A 19,117-nucleotide genomic window follows, 5' to 3' on the forward strand; every position below is an offset into this window, starting at 1 on the left:
GCAAATTAACCAAATGCTAAAATAAAACTCAAGTCTCCTTAAGAGAAGACAAAAAAATCCAGAAAATCAACAACATAGCATCCAGAATGTATAGGATACAAACGAGAAATAAATAAATATGTAAAGAAGCATAAAGATTTTATCCATAAACAAAGGGAAAAATCAGTTAATAGAAACAGACCCAGAAATGAAAGAGATTTTAGAATAAGCATACAATGATTTTATAGTAGTCATAAACACATTCAAAGATTTAAAAGAAAACAGGAATATGTGAGAGAACTGGAGAATCTTAGAGACATGACAACTGTTCAAAGAACCAAATGAAAATCCTGAATGAAAAAGTCATTATCTGAAATATGTTTAATGGATAGGTTTAAAAGCATATTGAATGTTGCAGAAGGAACATTTCTGAACTTGAAGATACAGCAATAGAATGTATCCAAACCATAGGAAGGGCAGGGAGGAGGGGGTGCTGGGGTTGTGGCTCAGTGGTAGAGCACTTGCCTGGCATGTGTGAGGCCCTTGGTTTGATCCTCAGCACTACAAAGAAATAAACAAACAAACAAACAAATAAATAAAATTCATTGACAACCAAAAATTATTTTTTAAAAAAACATAGGAAGGGAAGAAAATGAATAGAGCTTCAGGGATTTATTGGACAATATAAACAGTACAAAATACTTAAAATTGGAATATCAGAAAGAAAGGAGGAAGAGGCTGGGGATGTAGCTCAGTGGTAGAACACTTGCCTAGCTTGTGCAAGACCTGGGTTCAATCCCCAGCATCTCAGAAAGAGAGAGAGAAAAGGAGGGAATATGAAGCAGTAAAATCATCTGAGAAAATAATGGCCAAAGTTTTTCCAAATTTGATAAAACTTTAAGCCCTTAAAGTCAACTTTATGTGCTTAATCTCCAAGAAGGAAAAGTACAAAGAAAACCACACCAAGATACATAAAAAACAAGATTAAAAGGGACACCTTAAAAGCAGACGGAATAAAATCATATAAAGCAGAAAGAAAAAAATGTAACCAAAGGATACAAATTGAATATAAAAAAATCAAATGGTTTTCTATGCTCTGCAAGCATACAAATAGAAAATAAAAATTTTTTAAAAGTAACATTTATAATAGTATCAAAACATGTTTAAGCAATTTCATTTTCAGGTTTTTATCTAAGAAAAATGAAGACTCATATCCACACAAAAATTTGCACTAGAATGTTCATAGCAGATTTGTTCATAAAAGCCAAATGGAAAACAAAACAAAACAAAACAAACAAACAAACAAAAAAACCCACAATGATCCATCAGGCTGGAACAGGATCCAACAGACTGAGGCATAGTAAATTGTGTATACTCATATAATGCAATACCATACAGCAATTTAAAAATGAACTGCTATTACAACTAACAACATAAGACAAAAACCAGAAATATATGTCAAGTGAAAGTGATTAGGAAAAAAGTTCATTATCCATAACGTTTGTGTTATGGTTTAAATGTGAGGTGTCCCCCAAAAGCTCATGTGTGAGACAATTCAAGAAGGTTCAGAGGAGAAACGATCAGGTTGTGAGAGTGGTAATTGAAGTGGTTGGGTGTGGCTGGAGAGGTGGGAATTGGGGCGTGGCTTTGGGTGTATATTTATATCTGGCAAGTGGAGCCTCTCTCTGTGCTTTCTGACCACCAAGTGAGCTGCTTCCCTCTGCCATGTTCTTCCAACACAATGTTCAGTCTCACCTCGAGCCCCAAGGAATGGAGCCAACATTGTATGGACTAAGACCTCTGAAACTGTGAGCCCTAAATAAACCTTTCCTCCTCTACAGTTATTCTGGTCAGATCTTTCAGTCACAGCAGTAAAATAACTGACTAAAACATTCTATTTATATGAAAATATAGAACAGCATCTACTTATATCTTAGATGCAGAGAAAAATTAAGAATAAATTAGTGGTTGCTAAGGGACATGGGTTAGAGAATGCACAGTGAGTGAAGGGCAATAGGGCACGAGGGAGCTTTTTGCAATGACTAGAAGGTTCATCATCTCGAAAGGAGTCATAAATTACAAAACAACAGTATGCATCTGTCAGAACCAACCAAACTGTTCATTTAGGATTTGTGTGCAGTCTTCAAATTATATTGCACTTACACAAAACACAGTGACATGCATGCACCTCTAGTCCTAGCACTCAGGAGACTGAGGCAGGAGGATCCCTTGACTCTAGGAGTTCAAGACTAGCCTGGGCAACATGGTGAGACTTCATATTTAAAAAACAAAACAAAACAACAACCAAAGAAACTATATTGCTCTTAAATAGTGAAAAATGGAAAAAAAGTAGGTGCCATTGGGATTCCATTCCATACATTCAGACAATCTGACCTGCGTTTGAGCTAAAAGCTAGATTCCAAAAATCAAGTCTGTTAAGTAAATGCCTATTAATAATGTGGTCTTCATCCTTTTCCTTAAACATAAGCTACTTTATAATCTAGACATTTATAATGGCTGGTTAACTGCGATAATTTACATGCACATCCAAAAGACCAAAAGTGATGGTTAAGGAGTGGAGTGTGAAAGCTCTCTAACACCTTAAACAAAGACCTACCATCAGAATCTTTATTTTTTGTTCCTAATTTCCATGGAAGTAATTTTGGTGAAATAGTAACACTCTAAACTTAGAAATGAAATGATAAAGACTAGAGCTAGAGGTATAGGTCAGTCACAGAATGTTTGCTCTTATGGCTTGGATGTGAAGTGTCCCCCAAAAGCTCACATGTGAAACAAAGCGGCAGAGGGAAGGATCAGGGGAGAAATGATTGGGTTTTAAGAGTCTTAACCCAATCAGTGAATTAATCCTTGATGGGATTAATTGAAGTGTTAGGGTGTGGCTGGAGGAGGTGGGAATTAGGTATTGCTATGGGGTATAGATTTGGTAACTTAAGAGTGGAGTCTCTCTCTCTGCTTCCTGATGATGTGAGTTGCTTCGGTCTGCCACACTTCTCCCTCCATGATGTTCAGCCTCACCTCGAGCCTTGAGAAATGGACCTGGCCTTCTATGGACTAGGACCTCTAAAACCATGAGCCCTCAAATAAGCCATTCTTCCTCTATAATCGTGCTGGTCAGATCACTTAGTCACAGCAGCAAAAAAGCTAACTAAAACACTTGCGGAGCATATGGTCCTTGGTTCAAAGAAAGTAAAAAAGAATGAAGGGAGGGAGGAAGGGGAAAAGGTGGAGTAAGGAGAAAGGAAAGGGAAGGGTAGGAAGAAGGAAGGAAGGTTGGTTGATTGGTTGGTTGGTTGGTTGATTAGAACAGAAAATGACAAAATAGAGAATTTTTAAATAGAGAAAATGAAGCCAAAAGTTGATTCTTTAAAATAATCAGCAAAACTGACAAATCTTTAACTTGACTAAGTAGAAAAAAAATTTTAATTACTAAAATTGGGAATGAAAAGGGAATGTTACTACCAACCTAGCAGAAATAAAAAGGATTATAAAAGAATACAAGTAATTGTATGCCACTAAATTATATAACCTAAATGAAATGTACAAATTCCTAGAAAGATAACAACTACAAAAGCTGTTTCTTTAAGAAAGAGAAATTTTGAATAGATCTGCAACAAGTAAAAAGATTAAGAAGCAAAAAACTTCTCACAAAGTAAACCCCAGGACCAGTCTTGTTGGTGAACTTTACAAAATGTTCAAAGAATAATTAACACCAATCCTTAACAAACTTCCAAAAAGTAGGAGGGAAAACTTCTATTATCCGATAAAGTCAGCATTACTCAGATACAAAAATTAGACCAAGACATCACACACACACACGCACACACACACACACACACACACACACGAAAATAAAAAACAAAAAAACTTCAGGTCAATACCTCTTATGAAATATTGATATAAAATCTTATGAAAATGGTAGCCAACCATATCTAGAAAGATATTAAAAGGATTACATACAATGATGAATTGAAATTTATCTCCAGAATGCAAGACAGGTCCAACATCCAAAAATCAATCAATGTAATATATAATACTACTAGAATAAGGAAGGGAAACCACATAATTCTCTCAACAGATACAACAAAAGCATTTACAAAATCTAACACCCTTTCATGATTAAAAAACATTCAGCAAACTAAGAATAGAAAATTTATTCCTAGGACTACAAAGGGCACCTATGAAAAAATCCACAGCTAACATCATACTTAATGGTGAAAACTGAAAGCCCTCCTGCAAAGATCAGAAGCATGACAAAGATGCCTACTTTCATCATTTATAGGTAACGCTATACTGGAAGGGCTAACCAGGGCATTGGTCAGAAGAAGAAAAGACATCTGGATTGGAAAAAAAAAGAAGTAAACCTATTTCTATTTGCAGCTAACACTGATCTGGTCATACAGAAAATCTTAAGGAATCCAAACACACAAAATTAGAACTAAAAAAAAAAAAAAATGAGTCCCATGAGGTTGCAGGATATGAGATTAACATAAAAAAATGTGTTTCTACAGAAATGAAGAATCTAAAACTAAAGTTGTGAAAACAATTCCATTTATAATACCACAAAAAAGAATAAAATATTAAGGAATAATTTAACAAAAGAAGTGAACAAGTTATGCTCTGAAAACTATAAAATATTGAAAGAAATTAAAGAAGAGCTAAATAAATGGAAAGACATTCCATATTCATGGGATGGAAGACAGTATTATTAAGATGGCAATACTCTCCATCCGAGTCTGCAGGTTCAATACAAGCCTTATCAAAATCCCAGCTGCATTTTTTTGTATAAATTGACAAAATCCTATATGAAGAAAAAGTTGGAATACTCACACTTAACATTTTCAAAACTTACTACAAAGCTTCAAATATAATTGATGGTCCATAATTAAATCCTTACAATTGATTTTTTTGACCAGAGTGATAAGACCATTCAATGGGAAAAGAGGAGTCTTTTTAACAAATGATTCTGGGACAACTGAATATCCACATGTAAAAGAATAAAATTGGATTCCTTTTCTTACACCATACACACAAGATTAATTTAAAATGGTCCCTATATCTAAATGTAAGGGCTAATACTATAAAACTTTTAGAAGAAAAGGTAGGGGTAAATCTCTATGACCTTGAATTTGGCAATGGATTCTTAAGACTTGAGGACAAAGTATGAGAAAAAAAAATGTTAGATATCATCAAAATTTTAAAACTTTTGTGCTTCAAAGAGCACTAATGAGAGAGTGAAAATACAACTTGAAGAATGGGAAAAAATATTTCCAAGTCATAAGGAACTTAGAGCTAAGATATATAAAGAACATTACTGTAATTGAAATTATACAATAAAGGACAAATAACTGAATTTTTTTAATGAGCAAATGACGTGAATAGGCATTTCCCCAAAGACAATACACAAATGGCCAATAAGTACATAGAAAGTTGTTCATCATAATTAACCCCTGAGAGCTAATATCCTTGAGGAAATGCAAATTAAAACTATGAGATATATCACCCACAGGAATGGCTACAGTCAAAACAGGTAGATAATAGACAAGTGCTGACAAGATGTTTAGAAATTGGAACCTTCATTCTTTGTGGGTGGGAATATAAAATGCTACTTCAGAAAACAGTCTGCTAGTTCCTCAGAAGTTTGAATATAGAGTTATCATATGACCCAGCAACTCTACCATTAGGTATATACTCAAAGAAATGGAAACGTGTCACCAGAAACTTGTAAATCAACATTAATCACAGTACTATTCATAACATCCAAACAGTAGGAACTTCAAACGCTAATCAACTGATAAATGGATAAACGGAATACACCTACATCATAGAATATTACTGGTCAATAAAAAGGAATGAAGTACTGACATATGCTGTAACATGAATGAAGCTTAAAAACATTAATATAAGTGAACGAAGTCGATCATAGAAACCCAAATAGTATATGACTTCATTTACATGAAACCTCTGGAATAGGCAAATCTATAGAAAGAATGTTCATTAGCAGTTGCCTGGGGCTAGAGAGGGACAGGTAGGGTTTAGGGAGAAATGGGGAGTGACTGCTGATGGGTACCAAGGTTTCTTTTTAGGGCAATAAAAATGTAGGGCTGGGGATATAGCTCAGTTGGTAGAATGTTTGCCTCGCAAGCACAAGGCCCTGGGTTCAATCCCCAGCACCAAGAAAAAAAAAAAAGTTGTAAAATTCACAACTCTGAACGTACTGAAAACCCATTCATTACACATTTTAAATAAGTGAACAGTATTTGAATTATCAACTCTACAAAGATGTTACATAGAAAAATACTCCCCAATAAAAGAAACTGCTAGTAATGAAATTAATAGAGGCAACATATGTTAGCAAATGACAAAATAGACATGACACTTAGCTGGATTATTCAGCAATATACATTTTTAACTAAAATTTGATTTATAAAAATTATTTTCAAAATTAAACCATAGTTTTTATGAGAAAAATATTATTTCCAGAAGTATAAATCCTATACCTTGAGGTATGACCTTCCATGAAATGTATAGTTTCTTCCACCACAAAGGGAATTGCTGTTGTGAATCATACAGTACAATTCAGATAACTTAAGAGAATATTAAGGTGCTGAAATTAAAAAAGTCAAACAAACTTACATCAGGTTCTAGGGTCACACAACGCTGGAATGCCTTTGCTGAGCCTCCATAGTCTTCCAGGGCCAAATAAGCACAGCCTAGAGAAAACCACACCCCAAGCTGCAAAGACCAAAAGACACAGTCATTCAAGTGCACAGAGACACATATGAAGGAAATAATCTGAAAATTATTAAAGATACCATCAACACATTACAATTAAGAATTCAGAGCTAGGGGCTGGGGAGATAGCTCAGTCGGTAGAGTGCTTGCCTTGTAAGCACAAGGCCCTGGGTTTGATCCCCAGCACCCAAAAAAAAAGAATTCAGAGTTATATAATAAACATTTACCTTACATTTAGTTTAAATGCAAGTAGTAATGGAGATGGATTTTTCTATATAATTTGCAAAGCTAATATAACTGAAAGCATGTGCAACATCATTGCACATCTTTTGCCGAGTAAGATCATAATGGATACTAACAAAATTCTTTAGATGCACTAACAAAATTCCTTAGATGCAATGGAAAGCATTGTTTACAAGCCTTTATATTAGAGCCTGATATTATAAACTTGGGATTAATCAAAGATTTTTCCTGGGCATCTTCTATATAAAAAGGGTATACAACTTTTTCTTTAAAACGGCAAATTTGCAATGGATAGATAAATCCCAAACATATAAAGACAGATTTCTGCTTTCAGCTTCAATTACTTCACAACTTGTGCAGTTTAACAAGAGTCAAACTAGCCTAATGTCTATCCGCATAAGCATGTCTGATTTTCTTCTTCTTCTTCTTCTGTTTTGGGTGGTGCTATGGATAGAAAGTAGGGCTTCACAAATGCTAGGCAAGCACTCTACCACTGGGCTGCATTGCCAGCCCCTGAAAATAACCTGGACCACACTGGCTCAGAATCTGGATTATCAAACAAATGCAAAGTGACTCAAGTCAATAACATTTGTAAACACTGAGGCTGGGAAAACAGGTAAAATAGGAAGTAGATTTTCAAATTACAAAAAAATTCTTTCCATCATAGGGTTTCCTTAAAATTCAATAGCCCCTATCAAGAGGGAGATAAAGCTGATAAAAATTCAATCCTATTAGTCAGAAAAGCAGCCATTACAAGTTAAGTTTGTTTTCCTTTCAGATATAGACTGTACGGCGGCAGCAGATGGAAGTCTACCTTCTTACTGAGCGCCAGCACAGAGGCAGTGGCACTTTAGTGGGAAAGGAAATGAGGTGCTCCATTATCTGTCCCCAGCCTTCCTCAGAGGCAGAGGAGGAGGCTGCCTCCACTTCCCTCCTCCCTTAGCCATTCCCACAAACTTGCTCCATATGGCCTGTTGAGGCTTGAAAGTTCTTTAAGCAGATAAAGATTTTTAGCTAAAAGAGTTAAGAAAACAAGCATCCTTGGGCAATTTAACATTTTGCAATGAATTCACGAAAGGCTATAAGTAATTACGATACAGAGAACAGATTTTGTTAGAGGGGTAGGTGATGCCTGAAAAGAGGGCAGAGGTGTGTCTGATGGGAGTAGGGAGAAATAGAGAAACTAGATTGAAACTAGAATTACAAGTTCACTTTTCTGAATTATGGGACTTACAGCAACTTAAAAATGAGCTCACAACTTTGCTTTTATCTGGTTATTTGTAGAACCAAATGAAAAGAACTTCATTGCACTAACCATGCTCACTAAACATGATACACTCTGATAGGACCTAAAGTCTGATGTTAACTTAAAAAACAATATAAAAACCAAGCCAGAGTTTGAAAGTTTAAAAACCTATTGACTATATTTCATCAATTCTAAGGTACAATTTTTTTTTTAAATTCAACATCTCTGAAATAAGAGATGCATCTCATCAGTTTTATTGGCAATTTTTTCCCCTATATGAAGCAGTGCTTAATGGGGTGCCCTTTATAACTGATGGCCTCTTAGAAACAATGAATTATGGTAGTTATGTTTATTTGGAACGAGCGCTGTCTCCTTCTGATACTAGATTAAAAACAGTGAGAACTACCCTCAAGGTTCTCTAAATTCCTGTGTCTTGCTTGTTTTCTATATCACCAAAGGACAAATCCTCTCTTCCATGAGTTGTTAAACTAGCAAGTGTAAAATCAAGATCTAAATAAAGAATTTTATTTTTCAATCCACCTGAAAAGATTTACAAAGATTGCAAATATCCCAAATTAACAATCACTACATAGCTCTAAAATGTACTGGTGATAAGATTTACTCTTTACCTTTTGGTTTTAAAAAATCAGTTAATGTTTTATAACCAGTATCTTATAATCAAAACAAATGTACTAAAAAGCAGACATATGATTTATAAAGTATCATAAGGGTACTCTTTTTACTCTAGATTATTTTTGCAGTTGTTTAAATAATTTGCATTGAAGGAAATCCTAGAATCAACTAAGTACTAGATTTCATCTACCGACAGCATATAATTATGATGGGTGAGGACCTCTATATATACCTTATTCTTTGAAATTGTGCAAGACCCTTTTCCTTCTTATTAAAACTCTAGGATCTTCTCGCTTATGGCTTGCTTCTCAACTGAGATCCTTAGAATCTGGGGAAAAGGAGAATACTTGGTGCCTCTTTAGTCTTTTTCTTTTTTTCATTTTAAACTATTAAACTATTATTATCAATAATGACTACCTTCTGGACTGAGGAAGGTCATACTCTTAAAAGAACAGAACAATATAAAAAACATTAAAATTTTTTTAAAAATCAAAAGAAGCCTCCAAAACCTTCATACAAGTCCTCAAAGTGGAGCTGAGTTATTGAGTACCAAAATCTCTTATCCAGCCCAGAGCTAACAGATAGAAATAGAATGCTAGCCACATTACACCACATTACATTTTCTACTAGTTACATTTTTAAAAAGTAAAAAGAAGTGTGAATTTATTTGAATAATATCTAACTCTGTATATCCAAAATGAGATTAGTTCAATGTGTTATTAATGTACAAAATTACTGAGATATTTTATATTTGTCTTTTTCATACCAAGTATCTGACACGGCATGTCTCAGTTTTGACTAGACGCATTTCAAATGGTTGGTGGCTGCTGTACTGGGGCAGCACAGGTTTATGCTACTTCTCTGAAATGGGCTTGTAGCCCCTAGAATACATCCTGTGAGCTCCTACTTTTCATATACTATAGTTACTCTAGTTTCTTTGTATACAGTAGCAACCAAAATAATTAGCCCTTAATGAGCATCTACCATGTGTGCCAAGCACTGACACCATGAACTTTCCATTTATTACCTTATGTGTTCCTCACAAAAATTCTGTAAGGTATTTAATATCACCCTCATTAAAGTGACATCAAAGGAACGGAGGAGATTTCAACCCTATTAGCATGACCCAAAGCCAGCATCTCCTCCATTTGGTCACATCTCACTAATGGTACCATTCTGACCATATAGAAGCCACGACTCACAGCAATATCACCTGTCACAGATATAGAAAGAAAAGGAGCAGTTAACATGTGCTGGGCACACCCAAGAGAGCAATGCTTTAAGAAGCAGAAGCATCTTCCCCCAAAGGCTCTCTCCATTGGTGACGAAGGCAGACAAAGAAGTAGCAGAGGAAGGGACAACCATAGTTAATTGGAGGGAAGAGATGAAAGGCAAATTTTTTATCAAAGGGACTGGGCAAGAATGGAACAAGACAATCATTTGACAGAAAGGCTATGGCTGAGATATCTGCAGAGCTTATTTCCAAGGCAAATCTAGAAGGCAAGCCCACTACAAGTAGCAACGACTTGTAGAAACAGCCTCCTGTTTATCTCTGAGGGAGCCAATACAGAAACACAAAAGGAGCCACGTTATCTATACTTAAAAATGTTTTAAAATTAATTCTAAAATCACAAATAAAGTAACATTCTGTTACTGACTGTCTCTGAATTTTTCCCTCAAAGCCACCTAGAGAGTAAAAGAGGGGAAAGATGAGAGAGATTAAGAGATTGTGAGAAGCTGTATAACCTTGGCCACATTACTTAACTGGAGTCTCAGTCCCCCAAGTGTTAAGTGAGGGCGGTGGTCTAGGCTAAAATTCCAAGGCTCTTCAGATTTCCCATATTCTGAAAACCCAGAGGAGACACGGTTGAAAGGTACACTCATGCCATCTAGTGGCAACTGACAAAAGAAATAGATTAGGATGAGAATCAGCAGGTTTGAAGAGCTAGAAGGGAATCCATTCAATTACAGGCCTTAGGAATTCATTCAAAAGAAGCCAAGAGGAAAATAAGGCCTACAGAGGAAATAAGTTTGCTGGAAGCCACACAAGAGTTCCTGGTTCCTGGTGTGCAATATATTTGATGAAAAGAGTGACTACAATACTTATTAAAACTCAATATTTAAAATAGATATTAAATAGTGTGTTACTCTGAGGGCTAACCACCACTAGATAATGAGCACAGATTACTTTTACAATTAAAAAGTTGATTTCATAAGAGTATTTAAAGCATATCTGTAATAGGTACCACTTGCTGATATACATACCACAAATTTCTTTCTTAAATGATAAGCCTACTAAAATTTCCTTCCTCTTCTGGGTTTCTGGAGAATGAATAATCAGCAGTTCACACTTTTTACTAAGTTCCCTTACGGAGTCAACCATTTTGAATTTTTTCTGTCACATATACTAACAGCTAACAGAACAGAATCCTAGAGCTACACTATGCTCTCTATTCTTTCCTGCCTCACTCCCATGATGCAAATGTGGATGAGCTGTTGAATGTGTTTTCATTAAACAGGAATGACACAAGTCAAATCCGAGAGTGACTGATGTCAATGCTATTTGGTAGTAGCTTTTTCTAAAGTGATACTTGATTCTCATATTTTTACAAATATGCACTGCCAACTCTCAGAACCAAATTTCTTTTACTAAATTCTAAACTGTCCTCCCTGAAAAAGCACAAATCTTAACTTGTCAGTTTCTCTGTCTTGCTAAAGAAATAATTTAGTGTTTTTCTTAAAACTAAAAAATGTTTTTAGTTATAGACGGACACAATACCTTTATTTTATTTATTATTATGTGGTGCTGAGGATTGAACCCAGTGCTTCACACGTGTGAGGCAAGCAGCCCCAGCCCCATATTTATAAAATGTATAAAAACTATTTTTTATATTTAATTTATATTTATTTATTTATTTGTATTTAATTTATATTTATTTTTATAAAAATACATTTTATAAATATTTTTTCTTTAACTGTAAGTTATTTAATGCCCTTCTCTTATTCTTGTCTAGATTTGGTTACCACTGGTTCTTATATTTGCCCATTCTTTCCAGAACATTCACAATGTGTTCACATGTCCTCTGTATATATGACTCTCCTGTTACATATCTCTTCCTATTAGGCTATAAATAATGGGGCAACAATGATTTTCTACCACCATTACTATTACAGTGCAACAGACAGGAAAGAAAAGTACCTCTATTACTGAGAACTTACCATGGGCTAGTGTTATGGTTTAAATATGAGCTCCTGTGTTAATGCAGAAATGTTAGGAGGTGAAATGACTGGATTATGACAGCCATACCCTAATCAGTCCCATCTAGTTTGAATGGACTGCTGGGGTAACTGTAGGCAGGCAGGGCGTGGCTGGAGGAGGTGGGCCACTAGGGCGTGCCCTGAAAGTGTTCTTCCCCCTTCTCTGTTTCCTGGCCACTAAGAGTAGAGTAGTTTCTCTCTGTCTCGTCCTTCCACCATGATAATCTGCTCACCTCAGATTCAGAGCAATGGCATCAGCCAACCATAGACTAAATCTCTTTAACTGTAAGCCAAAATAAACTTTTCCTCCTCTAAGTTGTCTTGCCAGGTATTTCAGTCACAAGCAACAAAAGGGTGACTAACAAACGTTTGCTTGTTTTAGTCTGCTTTTCTGTCACTGCAACCAAAAGACCTGACAAGAACAATTTTAAAGGAGGAAGGGCTTATTTGGGGCTCACAGTTTCAGAGGTCTCAGTCCACAGACGGCCAACTCCATTGCTCTGGACCTGAGGTGAGGCAGACATTGTGGCTAAAGAAAGCAGCTCAGGGCATGGTCACCAGGAAGCAAAAATGAGAGCCTGGTTCAACAGGGACAAAATAAGAGCCCTAAAGGCACACCCCCGGTGACCTACCTCCTCTAGTCACACCCTACCCGCCTACCGTTACCACCCAGTTAATCCATTCAACTGGATTAATGCACTGATTGGGTTAAGGCTCTTATAACCCAATAAATTCACCTCAAACATTCTTGTATTGTCTCACACATGGGGGGAATACCTCATATCTAAACTATAACAAAGTCTTTACAGACATTGTTTCTTCTTTTTCCAACAGTAAACTGACATAGGCATAGTAATCCCCATTTTACAAAAGCTCAGAAAGATGAAGAGAGTTGCCTATCTTATTCTCCTTGGGGTTCCTCGAATTCAGAACCAGATTTAAGGCAGCAAACCTTTTCCCTCCCCATCATACTTTAGTCACAGCTACAGCCCAGATGTTATCAAAGTGCTTGGATTTCTTGGCAGTTATACAAGTTAGTCCTCAGGAGTTCCATTTTTCATTGCTTACCAATATGAGAAAGGAGGAACAAAAAGGAAGGAAATGCTTTTTTTCTGTACATATTATTCACATATGTTCATCCTGTCTTCTCCATTGGAATGTGAAGCCAAACATCCTTGAGTCTTCCAACCACATATAATACAGATACACAACAGAAACTAACTCCATTTCAAATAAAAATATTGTCTTCTTTCAAAACTAAAATGAAAGAGAATGTTTACCCCCACATTCTCCAGGATGATTAGAATCATGGAGGACTGTATCATAAAAATCTGGTCTTCTATGTATCAACAGGCTGGGAAGGATGGCCTTGTTTCATCAGTAATTCCCTGGACTCAAGAAGATTTACTCACTGTCATGTGCTAGATAGTTCCAAACCATCAATCTTACATCTTCACTTTGCTTCTGATGGCTCTTCATTAAAGAAAAAAGTTCAAACCTGACACTGGTATTCTGGGCTCTCCAAACTTGGCCTCAACAAAATATGTCATTACTTACTAACATGATATCTTCAAGAGGTAAAACAGTAAAGAGGCTGAGAGAAAAGAACTAGAACATCCAGGTTAAAATCCCACCGCTAGGCCCCACCCCCATATGCTGTGGGATTTGGGACAAATTTCTTAGCCCTCTATTTCCTCATCTGTGAAATGAGGGTGAAAACAGTAAGTATCTCAATGGTTGTGCAGAGGATTAAAAATATATGCAAAATGCTCACAGAACAGTACCTGGAACTCAGCAAATACTCAACATCAGTAGCTATTATTGTTATTACTAAATAAAATATGAACAGTCAAATCTATTAGTTACCAAGAAACTTTGCTCTCTACATGGTTGGTATTTATATCTGCCTGTCTCCTTTCCTGGAACACATGTTCCCATTTTTTTCCCCTCCTACCCAATCCTAACCATTCCTCCTGGTCCACATCAATTCTCACTTTCTCCTTTCATCACCAGGCACCCTAAGCATGTTGTTTATTTACTCTAACCCTTGGTTACCCACACTATTCATATCTCCTTTCTCCATTTAATTCATATAAGCCACGGGACAGTAAGAGTTCATATCTTAACATAGTTCTTTTGTTATGTTCCTCAATATCTTAAAATGACTTACAAAAACTTCACACATACTAGCTTAGAATTTAGATGCTTAATAAACAGAAATACCTATTATAATATTAAGGCTCTCGTCTTCCTTCAATTGGAGGAAGTCTCATTTGAAACATTATTCCTTGCTTTAGAGCTAAAGACTTTTATCCCTTCTCTTCTCCTCCTTTCTCTTTCTACTAGAAAGATATTTCAGAGTTTTCTTCCCCTTTTTCTTTATAACATTCAATCTCTCCAATGGATTCATTCTCTTCTTTATCCACTGGAGTCTTCCATTTCTCTCTCCTACCAAATAAAGGTTTCTGCTACCTGGACAAGCTCTCCTTGATACTTTGGTCCCTCTGAGTTCACCACTCTACCTTTGGCTCCCATCTCTTGGCCCACTCCCAGTGCTCCTAAGTCAACAGGCTTCAGTCTATCGTGTTTCCTAACCTACCACTCACTTGTTACTCTCTAGAATCTGTTTTTGAAGGTCATCAGTGAGCTCAAATCCAATGATCTTTTCTTGGCCTTCCCCAGACTTTATCGTTACATGTGACATCACTAACTGACGTGTGTTCTTCCTTTGGTTTCCACAAACCCCTCCTTGATCAAGACTCTGTTGTATTCTGTTTGATTCATATTTCACTGATGACATTTTTTTTTTAACCTTCCTCCCACAGATGGAGATGTTCAAAGTTCAGGATACTGCCTGATGTTTTCTTCCAACACAGTTTTCTATGAGGAACTTGGTCACTTTCATGGTTTCAACTCACTTCTACAGAAAGCCCCAAATGCATGCTCCACTCAAACCTCACCGTGGTGTGTCATTCCATGCAGCTTTTATCTCCAATGGGCTACCAGCCATCTCTGCTTATATACGACACCTTCTCCTCATATTTACCAAAGTCACATCACCTTCCCTCAAAAGATATTTCCCTCCCTCCTAAATTCCTCATAGGTATCCATAGAGATATTCTGTTGCTGGGCATGTAGCTCAGGGATAGAATATGTGCTTTAGCATGCCCAAGCCTTAAGTTTGATCCCCAGCACCACACACACATAACACAAAAAAGACATTTTCCTTTTTAATTAGGCAGTTGTGAAAACTGGTATCCTTTCTGATTCCAAAATCTCCATCAATCCTGCCAGCCCAATGTCAAACCCAGAAATTTCTTCTTTATAAAAAGGTTTCAACCAGTTCTCTTTTTCATACCCCCTGCTAAAGTTACAATACTCCTTTATGACATTCATTCCCCAAACTTCCTATAATATCACTTTAATCACATCATTCTTTTGTTCAAAACTACAATAGACTCCCACATCCAAAGAGTTAGATAACCCTGACGCAGGGTATTTAAGGCCCTCTGCAAACTAGTTTTATCCATATCATTTCCTAACATAAACTCTCTGCTGTCTGCTGATAGGCTGATTCAGCCTCCTTCAGCCGCACACTCATGTCTGGAACAAAACAGGCACTGGATAATGCTTTCTCCAGCAACCACATGATGTACTGTTCAAACTGCAACATTTTTGAAAGTGAATTGGAACCCTAAAACACAATTTAAATTAAGTGATTTTTTAAAAGCTTATTTATTGACCAATCAATTGTTGGTTAGCAAAATATCAAAGCACTTATAAGATCAGTCTAATAAGTCATTTTCAAAAATAAAATCACTGCTGAATAGTAAAAATATATTAAATTAAAATTTCACCTTAGTTTCTTTTAATTTTTTTAGTTGTAGGTGGACACAATACCTCTATTTTATTCATTTTTATGTGGCACTGAGAATGGAACCCAGTGCTTCACACGTTAGGCAAGCGCTCCACCACTGAGCCACATCCCCAGCCCTCACCTTATTTTTTGTAATTTGTGTCCTTATCATCACTAAAATGATTTTATCTTCAGTGTTTAATTTTTTACCTGAATGTATAATAGCATTTAGAGTAATGTCAGATGTTTCCCCTATAACAGACTGATTTTCCCAAAGTTATTTAGAATCCACTGAGTTAAACAAATTAAACCATTATACGAAATAAATGGATTTTTTATTTGAAGCATCTGATGTCCCTAATACAAAACTGGCAAATTCAACTGTTTACAGAGTACTTTTGCTAAGAGAACTAATCAAATAACAGTTATGACCTCATATTTTGTACACACAAGAAAAAATTGGTATTGACTAATTTTCTAAACTAATTTCTCTCATTTTTGTTTTTACTACATAAAAGGTCAAACATTAAAGAATGACATGAAAATTCACCTTGTACAGTTGCATGTTAAACTGTCAACTTTGGACATGGCCTTCTTAAAAAATGAACAAAAAAATCAAACAAATATTTGACACAAAATGTTACTGTTTCTTTCACAGATGGATGGGTCTTTTGGTTTTCACATGTCAGTGATGTCACTACGAATCCTGAGGTGGAGAGTAAATGTCAACTACACGGTGTGAAATTACACTCACTCATTAAACTCTTTTGACAAACACAAATTGAGTTCTTTCCCCCTTTGTACTGGGGATTGAACCCAGGGCCCCGTGCATGCTAGGCAAGTACTCTACTACTGAGTTACATCCCCAGCCTTTTTTATTTTATTTTGTGGTAGGGTCTCATTAAGTTATGCAGGCTGGCCTTGAACTTGTGATCCTCCTGCTTCAGTCTCCTGAGTAGTTGGGGGATTACAGGTGTGTGCCACCATGCCTGAGTTTTTAATTATTCTAAAATTGTGCATTTTTTGTTTGATTGGTTTTTGGAGATTACTATCAAAAGGATTTATTATAAACTATAAGAAATTACCAAACAACACAACATAAAATAACAGTAAGAAACCAAACTCAGTAACAGAATTCAGACTATTCTTCATATGCTTTATCCACAGCAAGACTGCTCTACCTCTCTTCCTGTGTTAGCCAACTTTCATCATTGTAACCAAAATATCTGACAGAAACAATTTAGAGGAGAAAAGATTTATTTTTGACTCATGATTTCAGTTCGTGATCAGCTGACTCCTAAGCAGAACCATCAAGGCAGAGGGTGTGGCGAAGAAAGCTGCTCAGCCCATGGCATCAGGGAAGCAGATAGAAAGGAAGGGGCCAGGGACAAGTTACAGTCCCCAGGAGCACCCCCAGCGACCTGCTTCCCCAGCCATGCCCTACCTGCCTACTACCTCCTCTTAGTATGTATTCAAATTATTAAATCCAATTGTGATCCAATCACTTCCCAAAAGCCCCACCTTTGGACACTGCTGCGCTGGGCACCAAGTCTTCAATGCATGAGCTTCTGGGGGACACTGCAGATTCAAAACATAACGTGTCCCCTTATTGCAAGCCTGAGTTCCTAATTTCCTGCTAATCCTGCCAACTGGCAGTCAGACAACTTCATGTATCTCCCAGGCTGCAGTATCGCATTTATAGCCTGGTATATATGAAGGGGCTCATGGAGTCATTGGCTCAAATATTTGTCCCACCATGACTGAAGACCTGAAGGACATGGCTATCCTGAACCACTTGAAGCAAACAGAGGTGGTTTTACCAGCAAGCATCCTGCATGCTGTCCTTGGAAAGGAAGTGTTAGTTAAGTTGCATCTGGAAAAGAATAAAGGGGAAAAGCAGGCTATTACTTCTCATCCTTCAGATCTGAGCACATTATAGTGAGAGTTCCACTCACTGCACGCTCATTAAGCACAGTGTTAGATGAGACTATGGCAGAAAATGGAAGAAGAAAATGGATGCCCAGGAAAACCCATCCCATCTTCTTTCAATGTAACTACTGAAAATAGTACTTCATTTAAAAAGGAAAATCTGGAACAAATCCTAAACTGGGGCTGGGGTTGTAGCTCAGTGGTGAAACACCTGACTCACATGTGTGAGGCACTGTGTTTAATCCTCTGCACCACATAAAGATCAAGTAAATAAAATAAAGATATAGTATCCATCTACAAAAAAAAAAAAAAACAAAAAACCACTAAACTAGATGAATGGCTACCAGGATAACAGGCAAATGTTGGGACAGTGACAGATGTTTAGTGAACTCTCAAATACACTGCTAGTAATATCATACGACCTTACAAAGATGAGTGACCAGTTGATTGGATAGAGGAGTAAAAAAAATAAGTCTTAAAAGAAAAGAGGGACTGAGAAAAGAAAAGGGAAAACATGTATATTGAGTTGGGATGGAAAAATTCATAGGAAGTACCATTCTCCTTTTTCAATACTACACGAATTAGTTTGATAACTACATAATTTCTCCATTTTTACTATCTGCATAAGAGTAAGGGGCAACAGAATAATAACTACTCAAGGGTAGGATTTATTTTTTAATGATGGTCCTGTGTCTAAGAAATCCTGCCTGAGAGATTTGATTGGATTTCCCTCCCATTTTTTTTAGTTTCAAACACCCTAAAATCAAAGTCTAAAGTTGAATTTTAGAAGTTTCAGAAGTTGCTTGGGAAAATGAGAGAAGTGGGTATAACACAGTGCTACCTGGCAATCTCCAAGTACAGATGCAAATGGCACGTGTCTTCTGGTCCTCTAACAAATGCACCACAGACAATGCATTTAGCTCTGCAGTCCGTTCTTGTTATAAGACTAAACATTTTTATATCAAAGTCATTCAAATACCTCTCTCAGTTTGCCTAAATTGTGTTATTAAACCTAATTGTTTGGATATGTCTGAAAAAAGAAGAGGAAATTTCTTAAATTCCATTTTCTATCTCCCTTCATCGTGGGGTTTAAAGGAGACAACGTGGCATAGAGGAATGCTCCTTCTTCAGAGACAGTTCCAATGGATCGCACAGTCAGTCCACGGTGTCTGAGTGTGTGTCTTCTAGTAGCTCTCTACAACTGCAGCATCAAATGCCTG

General features: G+C 36.5%; 1 protein-coding gene across 1 annotated transcript in view; it reads right to left on the minus strand.

Moving 5' to 3' along the window:
- Ttc27 (tetratricopeptide repeat domain 27) overlaps positions 1-19,117 on the minus strand; it is a 194,878-nt gene that overhangs the window by 42,163 nt on the left and 133,598 nt on the right. The window contains 1 exon segment of the mRNA XM_047523156.1: positions 6,634-6,732. Coding sequence (XP_047379112.1) covers positions 6,634-6,732 — 99 coding nt within the window.

This window comes from Sciurus carolinensis, chromosome 13, assembly GCF_902686445.1.
Source record: "Sciurus carolinensis chromosome 13, mSciCar1.2, whole genome shotgun sequence".
Classification (NCBI taxonomy): Eukaryota; Metazoa; Chordata; class Mammalia; order Rodentia; family Sciuridae; genus Sciurus; species Sciurus carolinensis.